Below are 22,855 nucleotides of genomic sequence, written 5' to 3' on the forward strand. Positions count from 1 at the left end.
AAGAACAGATCTGGCTGAAGTGATAGTGTATGTCTAGATCATAACAGATATTGAGGCTTCCTCCTCTGGAATCACTAGCTCTGGGAAAACATTCGTCATTCAAGCAACCTGTGGAAAGATCCATGCGGCAAGGAACTGCGGCCTCCTGCCTAAAGCCATATGAGTGAGCCATCTTGGAAGTGGATCTCCCAGCCCAGTCAAGCCACTAGATGACTGTAGCCTGGGCCAACATTCTCACTGCAAACACAAGGGGGGAGCCTGACTCTGGAAAACCCACCTAAATCACTCTCAAATTCGTGATCCATAGAAACTGTGAGATAATTAAAGTTTGTTGTTTTTAGCCACATGGTTTTGGGGAAAATTTATATAACGATAAATAATATACATGTGTTAGATTGCGCTATTCTTACCCAACCTTGTAATTCATATATTTGATGAATTATATTTTTAGAGAAATACATATTCATACATATATGTTTTTGAGTATTGAAACAAAAGTGTTTAGTATATAAAAATGAGTTTTTGAGCCTACTTAATATTCCCTGATTTGAAAAGCAAAGAATACCTACAAAGGCTCTATTTTTACATATACAATAATAAACATACTTTTGTATTTAAGGAAAGTTATTTCAGAACCAAAAAGTAGGTAAATGGTACTTACAAGCACATCTTGGAACAGGTACCCAACCACTACCAGTACATATTGCTGTATTTCCCTGGGTTGAAGGATAAAAGCCAGTTTTACAGTGGTAGGTGATTTTATCTTCGCTTCTGTGTATAGTCCTTTCAGGTGTGAAGAAACCATTTGCAACATAAGGAGGATCACATGTTACTTCTGAAAAGAAACAGGATGTACAGATAATGTAGAAACGAATACCCACTAAAAATAATCAAGTACATGAAAATGAAGAAGTTCATGTGATTTATTTTTCCTTAGTAGAACAAATATTGGCATAATAATCAGCGCAGCCTCATATCTTTCCTTCTATATCACTATATGCTCTCTGCTATATTTGTTATCTGATATATATATACCCTCTTGATCTCTCTTACTCTGATGCCATCCACACATCATGATATTCCATACCTTGCAATCAACTCATGATATATCACTTCTACTATACCTTCCACTATCCACAACCTCCTTGACTTCTGTAGCTGTCATAATAGCTGTTTACAAACATTTGGGTTCTCTTCCTTTCAGACACATAGTAAAACTGCCCACCTCTTTGAATTGGACATGACCATCTGAAAGAAATGTGGAAGTAATATGTGTCACTTTAGCAACATAGTTTTCTATGAAATTCTATGCTTACTCTCCAGAGCAGCAGTGATAAGGAAGCAAATGATGTTTTAGAATTAAAGTTTTAGAATTAAATTCACAACCAGACTTCTCTTTTGACCTACATTGGAAATGAAGCACAAACAAGAAATAAACTATGATTTATTAGGTGTTCTAGTTTGCTAATGCTGCCGGAATGCAAAACACCATGAATGGATTGGCTTTTATAAAGGGGGTTTATTTGGTTACATAGTTATAGTCTTAAGGCCATAAAGATTCCAAGGTAACTCATCAGCAATCCAGTACCTTCACTGGAGGATGGCCAATGGCATATGGAAAACCTCTTTTAGCTGGGAAGGCACGTAGCTGGCATCTGCTCCAAAGCTCTGGTTTCAAAATGGCTTTCTCCTAGGACGTTCCTCTCTAGGCTATGGTGCCTCAAAAATGTCACTCTTAGTTGCACTTGGGATATTTGTCCTCTCTCAGCTTCTCTGGAGCACAAGTCTCCTTTCAATGGCCATCTTCAAACTGTCTCTCATCTGCAGCTCCTGTGCTTTCTTCAAAGTGTCCTTCTTGGCTGTAGCTCCTCTTCAAAAGGTCACTCGCAACTGCACTGTGTTCCTTGTTTGCCAGATCATTTATATGGCTCCACTGATCGAGGCCCACCCTGAATGGGTGGGGCCATGCCTCCATGGCAATCATCTCATCAGTGTTATCACCTACAGTTGGGTGGGGCACATTTCCATGCAAACAACCTAATCCAAACATTCCAACTTAATCCCCACTAATATGTCTGCCCCACAAGATTGCATCAAAGAATATGGCTTTTTCTGGGGGACATAATACATTCAAACCAGCACATTAGGCTACTGAGTTTTGTGAAAACATTTTTTTTACTGTAACTCCTTAACATAGTCCAGAGATTAGAAAGGCTTTTCTGTAAAGGGTCAGATAAAAGATCTCTGATACAACTACTCAACTCTGTTTTTGTAGCATGAATACAGACATAGAGAAAGTGAAAACAAATAGGCATGGTTATGTTCCATTTAAACTTTACAAACCAAGAAAAGAGAACAGCCTTGATTTAACTTGAGAGTTACAGATTGACACCACCTAACCTAGGACATCATAATTAATAAAGCTCATTAAAAAAATGTGTCCACCTTTTGGCTATTGTGAATAATACTGCTATGAACACTGGTGTACAAATATCTGTTTGAGTCCCTGATTTCAGTTCTTTTGGGTTTATACAAAGAAGTAGGATTGCCAGGTCATATGATAATTACATGTTCAACTTTCTGAGGAATTGGCAAACTTATTGTACAATTTTATAATCCCACCAAAAATGTATGAGAGTTCAAATTTCTCTACATCTTCACCAACACTTACTTTTTGGTTTTGATTTTTTTTTAAATAGACATCCTAGTGGGTACAATGTGGTATAGTACAATATTGTGAGTGTAATTAATACTGCTGAATTGTTAATGGCTAAATGGCTAAAATGGGAAATTTTTAGTTGTATGTGTGTTACTAAAATAAAGTTTAAAGCATACCATGCTTCTTAAATATTGATGTAGGAAAGTCACATAACCATCTATATTGGTGCCTATTGTATTTTGGACTAAAGACCTGTGGTGTAAATTCAATATTGCCTGACATCCATTTATATGACCCTAATTTACTTCTCATCCATTTCCCAAACCTTCCCCATAATTCTCACGTTCCTCAAGCCACCTACTCCAATTGCCCCTTCAACAACAAGTAAGTACCTCCATTCACAGACAACAATTGAGACTACCAATTGTGATTTTCTTCATTTCTTTCCAATATTCCTTCAGTGGAATATCTATATATATTCCAGGCTTAAGTATTTCCTTCAATTTTAGAGGATAATATGTTTCTTTAAAATTCAGGCGGAGAGGCGGGGCAAGATGGCAGACTGGTGAGCTGTATGTTTTAGTTACTCCTCCAGGAAAGTAGGTAAAAAGCCAGGAACTGCGTGGACTGGACACCACAGAGCAATCTGTCTTTGGGCATACTTCATACAACACTCATGAAAACGTGGAACTGCTGAGATCAGCGAAATCTGTAATTTTTTGCGGCCAGGGGACCCGCGCCCCTCCCTGCCAGGCTCAGTCCCGGGGGAGGAGGGGCTGTAAGCTCCAGGAAGGAGAAGGGAGAATTGCAGTGGCTGCTCTTATCGGAAACTCATTCTACTGATTCAAACTCCAACCATAGATAGACTGAGACCAGACACCAGAGACTCTGAGAGCAGCCAGCCCAGCAGAGAGGAGACAGGCATAGAAAAAAAACAACACGAAAAACTCCAAAATAAAAACAGAGGATTTTTGGAGTTCTGGTGAACACAGAAAGGGGAAGGGCGGAGATCAGGCCTTGAGGCGCATATGCAAATCCCGAAGCAAGGCTGATCTCTCTGCCCTGTGCACCTTTCCTTAATGGCCCTGGTTGCTTTCTCTATTAGCATTTCAATAACCCATTAGATCTCTGAGGAGGGCCGTTTTTTTTTGTTGTTGTTGTTGTTTTTAAATCCTTTTTGCTTTTTCTAAAACAATTACTCTAAGAAGCTCAATACAGAAAGCTTCAAAGAATTGAAATTTGGGCACGTCAAGTCAAGAGCAGAACTAAGAGAGCTCTGAGACAAAAGGCAATAATCCAGTGGCTGAGAAAATTCACTAAACAACACAACTTCCCAAGAAAAGGGGGGTGTCCGCTCACAGCCACCATCCTGGAGGACAGGAAACACTCCTGCCCATCGCCAGCCCCATAGCCCAGAGCTGCCCCAGACAACCCAGTGTGACGGAAGTGCTTCAAATAACAGGCACACACCACAAAACTGGGCGTGGACATTAGCCTTTCCTGCAACCTCAGCTGAATGTCCCAGAGCTGGGAAGGGGGAGCAGTGTGAATTAACAGAGCCCCATTCAGCCATCATTTGAGCAGACTGGGAGCCTCCCAACACAGCCCAGCAGCCCAGAACTGCCCTGGGGGGACGGCACTCACCTGTGACATAGCACAGTCATCCCTCAACAGAGGACCCGGGGTGCACAGCCTGGAAGAGGGGCCCACTTGCAAGTCTCAGGAGCCATACGCCAATACCAAAGACTTGTGGGTCAGTGGCAGAGACAAACTGTGGCAGGACTGAACTGAAGGATTAGACTATTGCAGTAGCTTTAAAACTCTAGGATCATCAGGGAGATTTGATTGTTAGGGCCACCCCCCCTCCCCGACTGCCCAGAAACACGCCCCACATACAGGGCAGGCAACACCAACTACACACGCAAGCTTGGTACACCAATTGGGCCCCACAAGACTCACTCCCCCACTCACCAAAAAGGCTAAGCAGGGGAGATCTGGCTTGTGGAGAACAGGTGGCTCGTGGACGCCACCTGCTGGTTAGTTAGAGAAAGTGTACTCCACGAAGCTGTAGATCTGATAAATTAGAGATAAGGACTTCAACTGGTCTACAAACCCTAAAAGAACCCTATCAAGTTCAGCAAATGCCACGAGGCGAAAAACAACAGAAAATTATAAAGCATATGAAAAAACCAGACGATATGGATAACCCAAGCCCAAGCACCCAAATCAAAAGACCAGAAGAGACACACCTAGAGCACCTACTCAAAGAACTAAAGATGAACAATGAGACCATAGTACGGGATATGAAGGAAATCAAGAAGACCCTAGAAGAGCATAAAGAAGACATTGCAAGACTAAATAAAAAAATGGATGATCTTATGGAAATTAAAGAAACTGTTGACCAAATTAAAAAGATTCTGGACACTCATAGTACAAGACTAGAGGAAGTTGAACAACGAATCAGTGACCTGGAAGATGACAGAATGGAAAATGAAAGCATAAAAGAAAGAATGGGGAAAAAAATTGAAAAACTCGAAATGGACCTCAGGGATATGATAGATAATATGAAACGTCCAAATATAAGACTCATTGGTGTCCCAGAAGGGGAAGAAAAGGGTAAAGGTCTAGGAAGAGTATTCAAAGAAATTGTTGGGGAAAACTTCCCAAATCTTCTAAACAACATAAATACACAAATCATAAATGCTCAGCGAACTCCAAATAGAATAAATCCAAAAAAACCCACTCCGAGACATATACTGATCACACTGTCAAACACAGAAGAGAAGGAGCAAGTTCTGAAAGCAGCAAGAGAAAAGCAATTCACCACATACAAAGGAAACAGCATAAGACTAAGTAGTGACTACTGAGCAGCCACCATGGAGGTGAGAAGGCAGTGGCACGATATATTTAAAATTCTGAGTGAGAGGAATTTCCAGCCAAGAATACTTTATCCAGCAAAGCTCTCCTTCAAATTTGAGGGAGAGCTTAAATTTTTCACAGACAAAGAAATGCTGAGAGAATTTGCTAACAAGAGACCTGCCCTACTGGAGATACTAAAGGGAGCCCTACAGACAGAGAAACAAAGACAGGACAGAGAGACTTGGAGAAAGGTTCAGTACTAAAGAAATTCGGTATGGGTACAATAAAGGATATTAATAGAGAGAGGGAAAAATATGGCAAACATAATCCAAAGGATAAGATGGCCGATTCAAGAAATGCCTTCACGGTTTTAACGTTGAATGTAAATGGATTAAACTGCCCAATTAAAAGATATAGATTCACAGAATGGATCAAAAAAAATGAACCATCAATATGTTGCATACAAGAGACTCATCTTAGACACAGGGACACAAAGAAACTGAAAGTGAAAGGATGGAAAAAAATATTTCATGCAAGCTACAGCCAAAAGAAAGCAGGTGTAGCAATATTAATCTCAGATAAAATAGACTTCAAATGCAGGGATGTTTTGAGAGACAAAGAAGGCCACTACATACTAATAAAAGGGGCAATTCAGCAAGAAGAAATAACAATCGTAAATGTCTATGCACCCAATCAAGGTGCCACAAAATACATGAGAGAAACATTGGCAAAACTAAAGGAAGCAATTGATGTTTCCACAATAATTGTGGGAGACTTCAACACATCACTCTCTCCTATAGATAGATCAACCAGACAGAAGACCAATAAGGAAATTGAAAACCTAAACAATCTGATAAATGAATTAGATTTAACAGACATCTACAGGACATTACATCCCAAATCACCAGGATACACATACTTTTCTAGTGCTCACGGAACTTTCTCCAGAATAGATCATATGCTGGGACATAAAACAAGCCTCAATAAATTTAAAAAGATTGAAATTATTCAAAGCACATTCTCTGACCACAATGGAATACAATTAGAAGTCAATAACCATCAGAGACTTAGAAAATTCACAAATACCTGGAGGTTAAACAACACACTCCTAAACAATCAGTGGGTTAAAGAAGAAATAGCAAGAGAAATTGCTAAATATATAGAGACGAATGAAAATGAGAACACAACATACCAAAACCTATGGGATGCAGCAAAAGCAGTGCTAAGGGGGAAATTTATAGCACTAAACGCATATATTAAAAAGGAAGAAAGAGCCAAAATCAAAGAACTAATGGATCAACTGAAGAAGCTAGAAAATGAACAGCAAACCAATCCTAAACCAAGTACAAGAAAAGAAATAACAAGGATTAAAGCAGAAATAAATGACATAGAGAACAAAAAAACAATAGAAAGGATAAGTATCACCAAAAGTTGGTTCTTTGAGAAGATCAACAAGATTGACAAGCCCCTAGCTAGACTGACAAAATCAAAAAGAGAGAAGACCCATATAAACAAAATAATGAATGAAAAAGGTGACATAACTGCAGATCCTGAAGAAATTAAAAAAATTAAAAGAGGATATTATAAACAACTGTATGGCAACAAACTGGATAATGTAGAAGAAATGGACAATTTCCTGGAAACATATGAACAACCTAGACTGACCAGAGAAGAAATAGAAGACCTCAACCAACCCATCACAAGCAAAGAGATCCAATCAGTCATCAAAAATCTTCCCACAAATAAATGCCCAGGGCCAGATGGCTTCACAGGGGAATTCTACCAAACTTTCCAGAAAGAACTGACACCAATCTTACTCAAACTCTTTCAAAACATTGAAAAAAATGGAACACTACCTAACTCATTTTATGAAGCTAACATCAATCTAATACCAAAACCAGGCAAAGATGCTACAAAAAAGGAAAACTACCGGCCAATCTCCCTAATGAATATAGATGCAAAAATCCTCAACAAAATACTTGCAAATCGAATCCAAAGACACATTAAAAAAATCATACACCATGACCAAGTGGGGTTCATTCCAGGCATGCAAGGATGGTTCAACATAAGAAAAACAATCAATGTATTACAACACATTAAAAACTCGAAAGGGGAAAAATCAATTGATCATCTCAATAGATGCTGAAAAAGCATTTGACAAAATCCAACATCCCTTTTTGATAAAAACACTTCAAAAGGTAGGAATTGAAGGAAACTTCCTCAACATGATAAAGAGCATATATGAAAAACCCACAGCAGGCATAGTACTCAATGGTGAGAGACTGAAAGCCTTCCCTCTAAGATCAGGAACAAGACAAGGATGCCCGCTGTCACCACTGTTATTCAACATTGTGCTGGAAGTGCTAGCCAGGGCAATCCGGCAAGACAAAGAAATAAAAGGCATCCAAATTGGAAAAGAGAAGTAAAACTGTCATTGTTTGCAGATGATATGATCTTATATCTAGAAAACCCTGAGAAATCAACGATACACCTACTAGAGCTAATAAACAAATTTAGCAAAGTAGCGGGATACAAGATTAATGCACATAAGTCAGTAATGTTTCTATATGCTAGAAATGAACAAACTGAAGAGACACTCAAGAAAAAGATACCATTTTCAATAGCAACTAAAAAAATCAAGTACCTAGGAATAAACTTAACCAAAGATGTAAAAGACCTATACAAAGAAAAACTACATAACTCTACTAAAAGAAATAGAAGGGGACCTTAAAAGATGGAAAAATATTCCATGTTCATGGATAGGAAGGCTAAATGTCATTAAGATGTCAATTCTACCCAAACTCATCTACAGATTCAATGCAATCCCAATCAAAATTCCAACAACCTACTTTGCAGACTTGGAAAAGCTAGTTATCAAATTTATTTGGAAAGGGAAGATGCCTCGAATTGCTAAAGACACTCTAAAAAGAAAAACGAAGTGGGAGGACTTACACTCCCTGACTTTGAAGCTTATTATAAAGCCACAGTTGCCAAAACAGCATGGTACTGGCACAAAGATAGACATATAGATCAATGGAATCGAATTGAGAATTCAGAGATAGACCCTCAGATCTATGGCCGACTGATCTTTGATAAGGCCCCTAAAGTCACCGAACTGAGCCATAATGGTCTTTTCAACAAATGGGGCTGGGAGAGTTGGATATCCATATCCAAAAGAATGAAAGAGGACCCCTACCTCACCCCCTACACAAAAATTAACTCAAAATGGACCAAAGATCTCAATATAAAAGAAAGTACCATAAAACTCCTAGAAGATAATGTAGGGAAACATCTTCAAGACCTTGTATTAGGAGGCCACTTCCTAGACTTTACACCCAAAGCACAAGCAACAAAAGAGAAAATAGATAAATGGGAACTCCTCAAGCTTAGAAGTTTCTGCACCTCAAAGGAATTTCTCAAAAAGGTAAAGAGGCAGCCAACTCAATGGGAAAAAATTTTTGGAAACCATGTATCTGACAAAAGACTGATATCTTGCATATACAAAGAAATCCTACAACTCAATAACAATAGTACAGACAGCCCAATTATAAAATGGGCAAAAGATATGAAAAGACAGTTCTCTGAAGAGGAAATACAAATGGCCAAGAAACACATGAAAAAATGTTCAGCTTCACTAGCTATTAGAGAGATGCAAATTAAGACCACAGTGAGATACCATCTAACACCGGTTAGAATGACTGCCATTAAACAAACAGGAAACTACAAATGCTGGAGGGGATGTGGAGAAATTGGAACTCTTATTCATTGTTGGTGGGACTGTATAATGGTTCAGCCACTCTGGAAGTCAGTCTGGCAGTTCCTTAGAAAACTAGATATAGAGCTACCATTCGATCCAGCGATTGCACTTCTCGGTATATACCCGGAAGATCGGAAAGCAGTGACACGAACAGATATCTGCACGCCAATGTTCATAGCAGCATTATTCACAATTGCCAAGAGATGGAAACAACCCAAATGTCCTTCAACAGATGAGTGGATAAATAAAATGTGGTATATACACACGATGGAATACTATGCGGCAGTAAGAAGGAACGATCTGGTGAAACATATGACAACATGGATGAACCTTGAAGACATAATGCTGAGCGAAATAAGCCAGGCACAAAAAGAGAAATATTATATGCTACCACTAATGTGAACTTTGAAAAATGTAAAACAAATGGTTTATAATGTAGAATGTAGGGGAACTAGCAGTAGAGAGCAATTAAGGAAGGGGGAACAATAATCCAAGAAGAACAGATAAGCTATTTAACGTTCTGGGGATGCCCAGAAATGACTATGGTCTGTTAATTTCTGATGGATGTAGTAGGAACAAGTTCACTGAAATGTTGCTATATTATGTAACTTTCTTGGGGTAAAGTAGGAACATGTTGGAAGTTAAGCAGTTATCTTAGGTTAGTTGTCTTTTTCTTACTCCCTTGCTATGGTCTCTTTGAAATGTTTTTTTATTGTATGTTTGTTTTCTTTTTAACTTTTTTTTTCATACAGTTGATTTGAAAAAAGAAGGGAAAGTTAAAAAAAAAAAAAAAAAAGGAAAAAGACAAACAAGGAAAAAAAAAAAAAAGATGTAGTGCCCCCTTGAGGAGCCTGTGGAGAATTCAGGGGTATTCGCCTACCCCACCTCCATGGTTGCTAACATGACCACAGACATAGGGGACTGGTGGTTTGATGGGTTGAGCCCTCTACCATAAGTTTTACCCTTGGGAAGACGGTTGCTGCAAAGGAGAGGCTAGGCCTCCCTGTATTTGTGCCTAAGAGTCTCCTCCTGAATGCCTCTTTGTTGCTCAGATGTGGCCCTCTCTCTCTGGCTAAGCCAACTTGAAAGGTGAAATCACTGCCCTCCCCCCTACGTGGGATCAGACACCCAGGGAAGTGAATCTCCCTGGCAACGTGGAATATGACTCCCGGGGAGGAATGTAGACCCGGCATCGTGGGATGGAGAACATCTTCTTGACCAAAAGGGGGATGTGAAAGGAAATGAAATAAGCTTCAGTGGCAGAGAGATTCCAAAACGAGCCGAGAGATCACTCTGGTGGGCACTCTTACGCACACTTTAGACAACCTTTTTTAGGTTCTAAAGAATTGGGGTAGCTGGTGGTGGATACCTGAAACTATTAAACTACAACCCAGAACCCATGAATCTCGAAGACAGTTGTATAAAAATGTAGCTTATGAGGGGTGACAGTGGGATTGGGAATGCCATAAGGACCAAACTCCACTTTGTCTAGTTTATGGATGGATGTGTAGAAAAGTAGGGGAAGCAAACAAACAGACAAAGGTACCTAGCGTTCTTTTTTACTTCAATTGCTCTTTTTCACTCTAATTATTATTCTTGTTATTTTTGTGTGTGTGCTAATGAAGGTGTCAGGGATTGATTTAGGTGATGAATGTACAACTATGTAATGGTACTGTAAACAATCGAAAGTACAATTTGTTTTGTATGACTGCGTGGTATGTGAATATATCTCAATAAAATGATGATTAAAAAAAAAAAAAAATTCAGGCTAGCTTCTCACCTGTAGACCTTCCATTTTCCTGTATTTTGCACCATTGTTTATTCCTTTCCCCCTTTCTCATGTTATCAACTGCTCTTTCTTAAATGTATACGCAAGTTTTTCCAGTTTTAAAATCCTTCCCTTAACAGTTTGACTGATGTGCTACGCTATTCCTTCCCATCTCATTCAAGAGCCTCAAAACACCATTTTACAACTTCTATCTCCATTTTCCCACCTCCCATTTATTCTTTAACACACTGGTATCTGGATTCTAATACCTCCATCGTGCTAGCACTTATCTGAGCAACGTCACTGATGTCCTCCAATTTCCAAATCCCAAAACTCTTTGAATTCCATTTATTATAGTAGTTGGTATGTATTATGGGCCCCTCAATTATTTGTTGAGCTGAACAGATATGTCACCTTTAATATTTGTAACTGTTGACCACTGACTTCTTGAAGTTCCTTAATGCCTTATATCCTTATGTTCTTCTGTTTTCCCTCCTTGTCTAAACATTACTTGTGTCTTTTCTCTTATTTTATTTTTGTTCTTGGCTCCTTTCACTCTACTCTACTTAATTTTTAGTCCCTGCCTACTTCTTGGATCTCATCTCCTACCATTTTCCCTCTTACTCGCTATGCTATCACCACACTGGCCTTATGTCTTTCAGTCTTCAGAGATGCCAAGTTGATTCCTATCATTTGCACTTTATGCATGCCTTGCAGGATTCTCTCCCAGATCTTCACACTGGTGCTTAACATCATCAGTCACCACCTCAGGGACACATTCCCTGAAGACACTATATATTGTATCAAGGAATGCCTATGCATTACAAGTTGGTTTTACATTATATTTGTCCTTGATTTTGCTTTTATGTCTTTATAATCTCTGTGTAATTCAAGACACTTCCATGATTTAAAAAAAAAAAACAAAAAAACAAAAAACCTCCTTCCGTTATGCTGAAAACTTCCTCTGTGGAATCTAAATCCATATGCCCAAATGTGGCCACACACTGGACAGGTTCACATGTATAATTCACAGGAAATTCAACTTTCTATATGTCAGCCCAAATCAGCTTCTTTCTCTCAACATATGGCCTCCCTCCAGTGCTCAACATTTTAGTTTGTGACATGAGAACCCCATGACAGAAGCCTGGAAATGTACCCCACATGCTTTCCTAATCATCAGTCCAGCATTAAGTCAGACACGATATTCTGTGAAGTATAATTATCACATATGTATCTCCTCTTCTCCATACCAGGCTGCCACTCTGTGTGTTCAGGCCCTAGAGGCACTGCAATAGTCTTTGAAGTGGTCTTAAATTCATACTCCATTCTGCCAGAATAAATTATGATTAATAAATCTCTATTTCTAACAGGATATTATCCCTATAATTGGTAATAATTTTGCTAAAAATAATCTGTGGATGCCTAAACACAAGTTTTAAATAAAATATATCTTCAGTGTTTGATACTAAGAATTAACTAGCACTCATCTTAAATGAGCTTTAAATCTATTCATCTGTATTTTTTTATCATTTCATTCTGCTGTCTATTATTTTTTGTATATCCATTTCAATCCAGTAGTATATCTTTACTTAGATTTTATTCCATGTTGTAGCCAAACTTAACACCAGCCTTTGAAATCCAAAGCTATGAGATATAAATAAGGAGAGCTTAACTAAGAGACTGAAAAAATCATATTGTGAAAATCTACTAAATTATTGAAGCGTAGTATGACTTCTGCTGATTGTCCTCAAGCACTGTACATAAATCCCTTTTGTCTTAGTCTTCTAGAGCTGCTACATCAATTACCACAAACTGTTTGGCTAAACAACAGGAGCTTACTGTCTCACAGTTTGGAATGCTAGAAGTCCAAAACCAGTGCATTTGTAGGCCATGCTCTCTCCAATATCTGCAGCATTCTGCTTGTGGCTTGCCGGCAATCCTTGGCTCGGAGGTGCATCTTAGTCCCCGACACATGCTGATATCTATCTTCTTCTCTGGCATCTACTAATTGGCTGAATCTGAATTTCCTCTGCTTTGAAGGACTTCAGTCATATTGGATTAAGTCCCACCCTTGATTCAATTTGGCCTCATCTTAATAAGTTCCTGGAAGATCCTATTTACAAATGAGCCTGTACCCAGAGGACTGGGGGTTAGGACTTGAACATGTCTTGTGGAAGACAAGATTCAATCTCTAACCCCTTGGTCTCCCTTAAAATAAATGATGCTATTAAAACATTACCAAAGGTTTGTACCTTTGTTCAATACAATGGTATTGAGATTGTCCAAATGTGTGAGGTCATATATTTTCTCCTATTAGAAAGAAGGTATTAGACATTTGAAGTAAGAACAATAATTCAAGAATATCACTATGTGATTTGAAACAATAGACAAACAAGTCTGTACAGGAAAAAGATAGATTTGGATCAAAAGTTGCTTTTATTTAGCAAGTATTATATCTTTAATCTCCCCTATAAATGATAAGTTATCAGAGACCTTTCCCCATGAGTCACAGAAACCAAAGTTTTGTCAATTCACCCTCAAATGACTAGTATAGTTCATACACAGGTTCACCCTCAACTGATGAAACCATAGGTGAGACAGTCAGGAGTCACGAGCCTGTTGCACTGTGTGAATAGCCAGGAGTCACAAGCTTAGCTTGTCTCCACAACAAAGAATCAGGACCAGATCTAAACCTGTTTAACAGGATCTCTTCTCCTAACTAAAACCTTCTCTGAGCTTGTTTCCCAGGGTATCCAAGCTTATCCAAGCATGCACAGCAACAGGGACTCTTATCCTTCAGATGATTTTGAAACACCGAGAACAAAGGTCACTGCCTTGAAACCAAGATTACAAAGACAAGGAGACATCAGAAACAAGTCAAATGTGAGTTGTCCTGCAATAAGGAAGGTCCAGTCTAAAATCCACTGTACCACATATGGACAACTCTATAATTAACCAATTATACTATGCCAAGTCAAACCTCCCTACTTCTGTCCTCACCTCTCACTTCCCATTCCTATAAAATTTCCCTTAACTCTTGCATCAGGGAGACAGATTTGAGCCTTGCCTCCTGTCTTCTTGCCAGTCGACCTCACAATAAAATTCTTTCTTTTCTTAAAATCCCGATGGCATAATATGGCCTCTGTGCATGCCAAGCAGTGAATTCTTGCTCAGTAACACTGAGAGGTACAATTGCACCCAGGTACAATTCATCAAGCAAATGAAAGAAAGCTTAATTATTTTATCTTGGCTGTTTTACTTTAAATTTTGCTTTACTATTTAGTTCCAACATAAAGAGTTTTGAGTTACATGATTTCAGAGAAAATCAGTTGCATAAATTTGGAGTTCATCTTACATCAACAGGTATACCCTTGCATTGTACCAAGAAAATAAATGGAAGCATTTGTGATACATTCATTGAAGTACAGAGAGTAGAACTCCTTTATTAATAAGCAACATCTCTAAATCTAGTTAATGTGAAATTTGTTTCAAAAAATCAAGCATGTCTTAAAAGAGAGTGTGTATTTACCTAATTTGAGGTGAATCTTTTTTTTATTGATCTTTAATAAACTATCTTGTAAAACAGAGTGCCCAATCCCAGTGCCTCTTCCTGGCCTCTGCTTCCCTAAAGAAAGCAGGCCAAAAGCAAACAGTCTTGAATTTTAGGTTGTGACTTACACCTGTGACTGAGAAATGAAAAAAAAAAAAAGGAAAATGTTTTGTAAATGTATAGTGTTGTGTGTGTTTGTGTCTGTGTGAAGTGTTCAAGACAAGTATGTCTGGGAAATAAAACATTTCTAGAACAGAAAGATTTCCCATTGTGAAAACAAGTATCTTCTAAGCAAGAGTTTTAACTGGGGAGCTGTGACTGAGAAAAAACAATAATTAGAATAATTAGACACTTCCATGAAGAAGTCATTTTACACTGAGATATATATTCTCCCAGTGACTAAAGTCTTACTTTGAATTCATAGAATTAATGAGGGTTGATTCTTAAGTTTATGTTCAACAAAGAGAAAAAGGCCTGGTTTAAATAAGTGCTTAATAAGTTGTATTTAAATGATTGGATAATAAATTAACTATCTAATTATTTAAGAGGAACTCTGGAAGTAAAACAAATGGTGGTGGCTACTGTTACAGGCATGTATAAATGCCTTCCTTTATTTAGTAGCCATAAATACAATGAAGGAATATAGTGGGACTCCACATACCCTTGACCTAATGCAAGATAATGTGGGTTATCACTGTCTAGTTAAACTTAATCTCTTTCTAAAAATATTTTCTCAACACTGCCTGAAAGTGGAGGTCACTGAATTGTTCAGGATAGGTTTTTCAAGGAGCTGCTTTCAGGCTCAAGTCAATTTTTTTTTTTTTTTAATTATAAAATCAACTCAAAAATTAAAAGAAGATGACTAGTTAAGTAAGGTTTAAACAATAAATTATAAATCAGGGCTCTTCAGTGGTCACCTCTTCTTCCTTCCACAGTATGGCAATATCTGTAGAAGTCACCTTTTTAGAAGGTCACTCAACTTCTGATTCCATGTAGAAAAACACAGCAACTTGCTTCACTCACTGCAGAATTCCACATTAAATGGTCAGTCCTTTTAATGAACGTTTGCAAACATCTCAGACAGTCATTACCATGCTACAGCAGTAAATTTTTGGTTTGCAGGGATGTATTTTTTTAGCGAATATGATTTGCATGTCTTGCCAGGAGCTAAGCAGCCTCTGTGGGATGTCGGGGAAATACTTTTCTCTCCTTTTATTTTTTGCAGGGTGGGGGTGGGGGTGCGGCATTGATGTTCTACGATTCTGAAATAGTTGGTGGTACATTGTTCACTTGGCTTCAGTTACCCACTGGACTTTCACAACTCAAAATCCACAAATGTCGTTTAAAGAAAAGTTGCAGAATAAGCAATTGGCTTGGGTATTCAATATAGAAAAATACTTCTGTTCCAATATTTTAATATAATTGTATCACTGGGAGCAAAAATACATTCTACTTTTCAACTGCAAAATAGTATTTCTGAAATCTGTGAACTGACTATACTCTCACTTCTAGGCCATGATAATTTGAAACCATCGCTTTTAAGACGTGGCATGCTAAGTAGAACACAACTTTTTGGTTATAACTTTGGTTGGACGAAGATCGCACTTGAGATTAACTCTTTGGTTCTGAATAACATCCTTCTGTTAAGAAAACTGAGTTAGATTTTTCTTCTCCCAGCACCAACGTCATTGTTGATATATATTAGATGTGTAGTTAATTTAAATCTCCACTTTCTTTCATTTAATATCATTATCAATTGAGAGCATTTCCTCATCTGATACTAAAAGAATTTACTTTTTAAAGCTAAAAGCAGGGCTGTAGAGATGGCAATATAATTATTTGAGAATGTATGTGCCTGGGAATTAGGAGGGCTGTTACAGTTTTGGATCTGCCCTAGAGGTGTTTTTAGACAATCAACCAACTACTTAATTAGCTATTGAACTTTTATGATCCTGTTTCTTTCTATCTTCAGAATGAGAGGCTTATACCAATGGATCTCAAAATGGATCTTGCAAACACAAAATTCTGTTTTATTCTTCTGAGATATTATTTTTACACTTGAACAGTTAACTCCTCCAAAAATTACTATCCAGGTTCAGAGAAAAAGTAAACTGCTTATTTAAAAACTGTAAGAATTAAAATGATTGATAAAATATACAACCAATGAGATAGAAAAGAAAGGTAACACTACCTTTACATGAAGGATGTGGACTCCATCCAAATTTAGTGCATACAGCATCTCCTCTTTCAGTGTATTCGAAACCCGGGTTACATTGATATTGAACTCGTTCATTCTCATTATAGAGGCTCTTATGAGATATAGCAACTCCATTTTTGATTTGTGGTCTCTCACAGGAAATGCCTAAATAGTAAGGAGTAAATTTCAAAATTTTAGTAATGAATTGAAGGACTCTGATCAAGACATAGTCTTATAAAAATGTAAATTTTGTTTCCACTGGTTAACTCAGCCAGCCAAATAAACTAAAAGTTCTGTTTTGACTTCCATGCTTGATAAATGATTTATCTGTTGTTCTTAATATTCATTGTTGAAGGAAGTTAAATTTTGACTAAAATTATGTTTCTAATTTTTATTTGGTTTGGGGGCCAGTTAGTCTTAAAATAAATGGTAGCCAGTAATATTCCATTCATAGAAAATTGAGTATAGATGTGGGTTTACTGTGATAGGTATTTTCATTAAGTGAACTAAAAAAAAATCATTTATTTTCTACTTAGCTGTAACAGAGTAATTATTGACTGAACACTTTATTGAAGAAATTAATTTAACTCATCATTGCAACTCTGAAAATTAACTGACCTGCTTTTGTGGCTTTCCCATCCATCCAGTTTTTATCAATGGGGAAAAAGCCAAATTCTTTGGCATGGTGCATATAGCAATTCAGAACCTGTACCAGCCTATCTCTAACCCATCACACTTCCCTACTTGCATCCTACACTGGGTCCTAGGAACAATGAACAAGTATCAGCAGAGCTTCATGATCATTGAAGTCTCACTGCACTAACACTTCATGCCTCTTGGTATGTGCTTCCCCTCCACAACTTCAGTCTAAGAAATTCTCATATTTCTTTTAAGATTTATCTTAGCCATTTAAGTCATATCATCAAGACATATTATCATTTAAGACATATCATCAGGTCAACTCTTGGCCTTTAAATCATACCGTCAGCCGTTACAGAGTTTTCACTAACCACAGCTATCTCCATGTAAGAATGTAAACTCCTTCTCCTTCTATGTGTATACTGTATTTGCTATGCTGAATATAAATATTAGTTTATCATTATTGACTCTAAGAATGAGTTCTGTTCAAAAGGATTCCCAAGAAATGCTTGCCTTTCATTGTGGCACTCTACTGAGAAGTATAAAGAATTTGAAGATTTTGAATGTTGTTAAAAAATAGAGATGTCAGAAATTTCTTCCAAAGTATCAGTAAAATGCAGTACAGTTCTAAGATAAACAATTTGACTGTAATGTTTCTTAACAAAAACAGAAATCATCAGATTGGTCATGATGTCCAAGTAAACAGTATTATAACTAAGAAACCTTGGCTTACAGTTAGCTACAGATTTAACTTTATAAGCAAACCTTTATTTAGTGGACTCAATTCAGTTCAGCAAATATTTATATTAAACAGCACAAATGTAAAAGAAAGCCACTTAGAAGAGTTTATCAAAACAATATTATTATGATGCATCAGTGGAAATAGTTAATAAATGTTAGCCTTTTAAAAGTAAAAAAAAATATCTACTCTGGAAATCAGTATTACAATATTACATCTTGCAGCACAAATGCTTAGCATTCTAATTCAGCCTGTAAGAGCCAACTGTGATGTAATTGTGGTAAAGAGTTTGGATTATTGTCAATTAACCTAGATTTGAATGTTATCTTTACCATTTATGCCTTGGTAATCTATGGCATGTAATTTAACCTTTTTTGGATCTCAGTTTCTTCAAGGTAAAATAGAGATGATAGTAAATAAATCATAGAGTTGTTTTGGAAATAAAATGAGATGATGCATGTAAAGAGCTTATATCAATTACAGGGAAACAATAAGTACTCAAATACTGTTAGCTATTATTAGTATAATTTTTTAATCTTTAAGAATTGACAATGTACTGAAATGCACATTTTCATAAGAAAAATTAAAATCATTTTTTAAAAAGTCTAACAAAAAATAAATATATCTCACCTACACATGTCGGGTTTTCTCCACTCCAAATACCATTTGCTGTGCAATGTATTTCTTTAGGCCCTCTTAGCATGAAGCCTTTATCACACTCAAACTGCACAACGTAGCCAAAAGAATATTCCTTGTCAGGTTCCAATGAACTGATAACTCTCCCATTCTCTGGTTCTCTTACTGGTAAGCACTTAACAACTGAAAAAATAAATAAAACTTTTCTGATAGAATTTGAAAACTTTATCATGAAAAATGTGTGTATGTGTGTGTATGCGTGTGTGTGTGTGTGTGTGTGTGCGTGTGTGTGTATGTCAGCAAGATTAGATTGGGAGAAATTACTTAAATGTTTCTTTTAGAAGCATTTGATATTCCTGTTTCAAGAGGGAGATAAATGTTGCTAAGTAGCAAAACAATGGTAAGTTTATCTTCTGACCCTTCTATGGGCATGGACAAAGAAAATTACTACTTTGAATACCAGTTTGTATTTTTGTAGCAACAAAAAAGAATCTCTTGAATACAGTAAATGAGGAATATAAAGATTAACATAATTAAATACAAAATTACAATTTGTCCCCCAGACTAATATAATGCTATATTCCTAAAAAACATAAAATTAATGTTTATGATTATATTTAATTCAATAAAGAAATAGTCCTTAGTTTTTCTATCTCTCTTACATAAGTTTTTGAAACAATTTTGGCACTTATTTTGATTTTAGTTAATATTTTCCAATTTCTGTAAGGCTAAGACACTTAAATTTTATTTTACAGAAAAAAATGATCCAGGATGCTTATTAAAATTAAAATTCCAGAATTATATCCAGCTTTCCACCACCCCACCACCACCGTCACTCCACCCCATCCCACCAAATTCTTTCCAGATATTCTGGATCATGAAGTCTGCTTTGACAACCAAGAATTTCAGTTTTTGACAAGCACCACACAGATGATTCCGATGTAGATGTTCCCTAGAACATTCTCTAAGTTAAGCATTTATCCCCTTCTTCTCATTTGCATACATGAAAAGCCTTCCATTCTCTTCTTTTGTTGACAGCATTGTTTGAGTGATCACATTTCTTCTATCTTTCTCTATCCACATATTCCTCACCATAGGGCTTGAAATGTCTAATCTGATTGGTCTCTCATTTCCACGATAGACAGAACTGAGATTACTAGGTCAAAACTTGAAACAGGTCTACATTTTCTCCTTTTCACTGTTGCTTTATATATCAGTTAAAAAAAAAAAAAAGACCAATAACAGTCAAATCTCCCTTGGCAAGAAAGGTGGGAAAGATATGAAAATCCTGTTCTCTATTTCAACTGTTACCAGAGACCCTTGCATTTGGTAGTTATTCGGTGAATGTCTGTTCTTTAATAAAGATGAAATTCTGACCTCCATTTCTAGTTGATAGAACCCCAGAAGGAAAGAAAAATATGTTTTGGATTCCTAAATCTCTAATACTTTTAATATTAGACCAGACCAGACTGGATTCATTTTTGATTATTGAAACAAAAAACTTTTTGTACTATATTAGAAACCATAAATTAAACAGTTTGAACAAGTGAAAATTTAATTATAGATTTTAAAGATATTTTAATGTAAGCCATTTTGAAAAAACTCTTAGATATTCTAGGTGTTCTAATATACTTGAAAACCAGTTTTACATTTACCATCACATAAAGGAATATCATTGGTCCATCCATCTACATCACATTCACGGAAATCAACCCCACCTAACAGTTGATACCTGAAAAGGAAAAAATAACAGAGTGGTGAAATAGTGTGTGTTCATATGCAGTTTTAAGTTTAACATCATATTGGATGTCTAGAAACCCTATATCAGGAAAAATTAACAATATGTACTTTTTCTTTCTTTCTTTCCTTCTGTTCCTTCCTGCCTTCTTTTGTTAATTTTCTATTTCTCCTTTCCTTCCTCCTCCTTCATTCCCCCTTTCTCTCTCTCTCACTCTCTCCCTCCCCCCAGCTTTATCTTTAAAAAGGCCCTGAATACCTAGATGCATCTACTTGAAATAATCATAATCCTTGGTTCAAGACACAATGTCATTATTATTTCATGCAGAGAACTCTTATTTTTTCATTGAGCTAGATAATTAGTTACACTTAATAAAGTAAAAAAGTTCCATGAACCATCACCAAAAACAAATACTAAAAACATGATAGTAACCAATAACTAACCACATGTCCCCTACTCCATCGAATCTTATTCCTTATCTCTGCCTCCTGCAATCCATTATTGTGGTATTTTCTGGACTTTACACTTTGGGCTTTCTACATCATCAAAGATAGTGCCAGTCAATATTCTCAGCCTATGGTTTATTTTCAGCACTTGTCTCCCTCCCTCCATTTCTATTCTAGAGACTCTTCCCAAAGCGTGGCAACTGAATCCAGTGTGTTAATGAAATCCATGAAATGTCAAATTTATCCAATTATAATAAGCTGCCAGGTCTAGCCTTTCAAACTAAAATGCTCCACTAGAGCAGTTTCAAAGTTGTAATCAGGGCTGGACACTTTAGATCAAGGCAGAACGTCTTTCTGGTTATTACAGATCAAGATTTAGTTACATGAAAAGCCTTCATTGCCTGAAATCAAAATCTTTATTCACTCTCAACCTCCACCAAAAAAAATAAAAGGAAGGTAGTCTAGTCATCATTAAAGAGATGATGTTTCACAAGGGACTATTAATCAGTTTATAAATAATATTACATAGATGACATTTTCCTTTTCTTCAAAAGTAAGGTTTGTTCTGTCCATTTCACAAGTGAAGCAAACTCCATCCTTCAAAAAATGTTTCTGTCTTTCTTTTATTTTTGCTGATTTGTTCCAAATTCTCTAAAGGAAGAAGTCATTTCAATGGATTAAATTGTAGTCACAGAGCGTGTAGCAAGCATTTACTCTAAGCAACTGTCACAAAGAGGAAACAAAATGATTTATCAATAAGGTACTTCTCTGGCTCCTCTACCGTGCGGGATGTACGCTCTTCTAATAGGGAAAGCAAATTTCCTGATTAATATTCTCTTTCCACACCAGATACCTTTCATTCCCCAACGTTCTTTCAGGAATTCTGTAAAACTCTATACAGAGCTTCCCATGACCCACACACATGAAGGGAAAGGAGAAAGAGAAAGAGCTTTCTCTGTATTCTCAGTCAGGCAAATGCCAGGAAATCTTTTTACAGACTGTCTCCTTAAAACTGCCTGCCCATAAGCTAATGAAACTGGATATCCTGTTAAATACCCTGATAAGTGGCTGGCATTGAGCTAAATAGGTATTCAGTAGAGAAAAGATAGATAGGGACAAGTGATCAAAAAGAATAGATTCTCTGGCAGAAAACATGGGTGTAGGGTTTAAATATCTACTCCTTTTAGAGGCCCAAGCTAAGGGCTGGGCACTCTCATGAAAGCGCCAAAGCAGGGTTTACTGGTAACGTACAAAAATGAAGGAGGCAAAGATGAGTTAAGCAGATCCAGAGTAAGAGGAAAATGTGCAGCCAATTTCTTCACCAAATTATAAATATGAATTACTCAGACTTAGGAAGTTGAGTAGAAGTCTATGAGTTCTAACTTTGCCAGGTCAAAAGCTGAATCTTAAGGGAAAAAAACAGCCCGAATTGAGAGGGAGAAGTGAAGAGCAGAACAAATTGGAACGTTCAGGCCAAAATACATTAAGATAGTCTTAATGTATTTAGCTTTGTATGTTAAGGTCAGCAGTAACGACTGATGGTGGGAGTGAAAATGTATTTGAAATAGCTGCCTCATGTAGTGATCCAGAAGAGACTAAATCCTAAGAACCTTGACTGCCTATAACATCCTAGGAACTCTTGCAAGGGTTTCAAGTGTGCCTCATATATTTCTCTGAATAATCCTATAATGCAAATAATGTGCTTCTGCTTTTATAAATGAGGCAATAGGAGTAACGAAATGTTTTTTTAAATGTACAACTATTGGGTAGAGGTGTTTTGAAATGCAGGTTTACACCAAAACCTGACCTTTAAGTCACTACATTTTATTGCCTCAAATCAAGAAATAAATCAGGAAAGAATAATAAG

General features: G+C 36.9%; 1 protein-coding gene across 1 annotated transcript in view; it reads right to left on the minus strand.

The window, feature by feature from the left end:
* LOC119526185 (complement factor H-like) overlaps nucleotides 1–22,855 on the minus strand; it is a 125,085-nt gene that overhangs the window by 63,160 nt on the left and 39,070 nt on the right. Inside the window, exons 4-7 of the mRNA XM_037825109.1 lie at nucleotides 20,460–20,536; nucleotides 18,799–18,987; nucleotides 16,785–16,955; nucleotides 662–835 (exon numbers count right to left, since the gene is read on the minus strand). Coding sequence (XP_037681037.1) covers nucleotides 662–835; nucleotides 16,785–16,955; nucleotides 18,799–18,987; nucleotides 20,460–20,536 — 611 coding nt within the window. The remainder of the gene's footprint in view (nucleotides 1–661; nucleotides 836–16,784; nucleotides 16,956–18,798; nucleotides 18,988–20,459; nucleotides 20,537–22,855) is intronic.

The sequence above is a fragment of the Choloepus didactylus genome, chromosome 2 (assembly GCF_015220235.1).
Source record: "Choloepus didactylus isolate mChoDid1 chromosome 2, mChoDid1.pri, whole genome shotgun sequence".
In the NCBI taxonomy this organism is placed as follows: domain Eukaryota; kingdom Metazoa; phylum Chordata; class Mammalia; order Pilosa; family Megalonychidae; genus Choloepus; species Choloepus didactylus.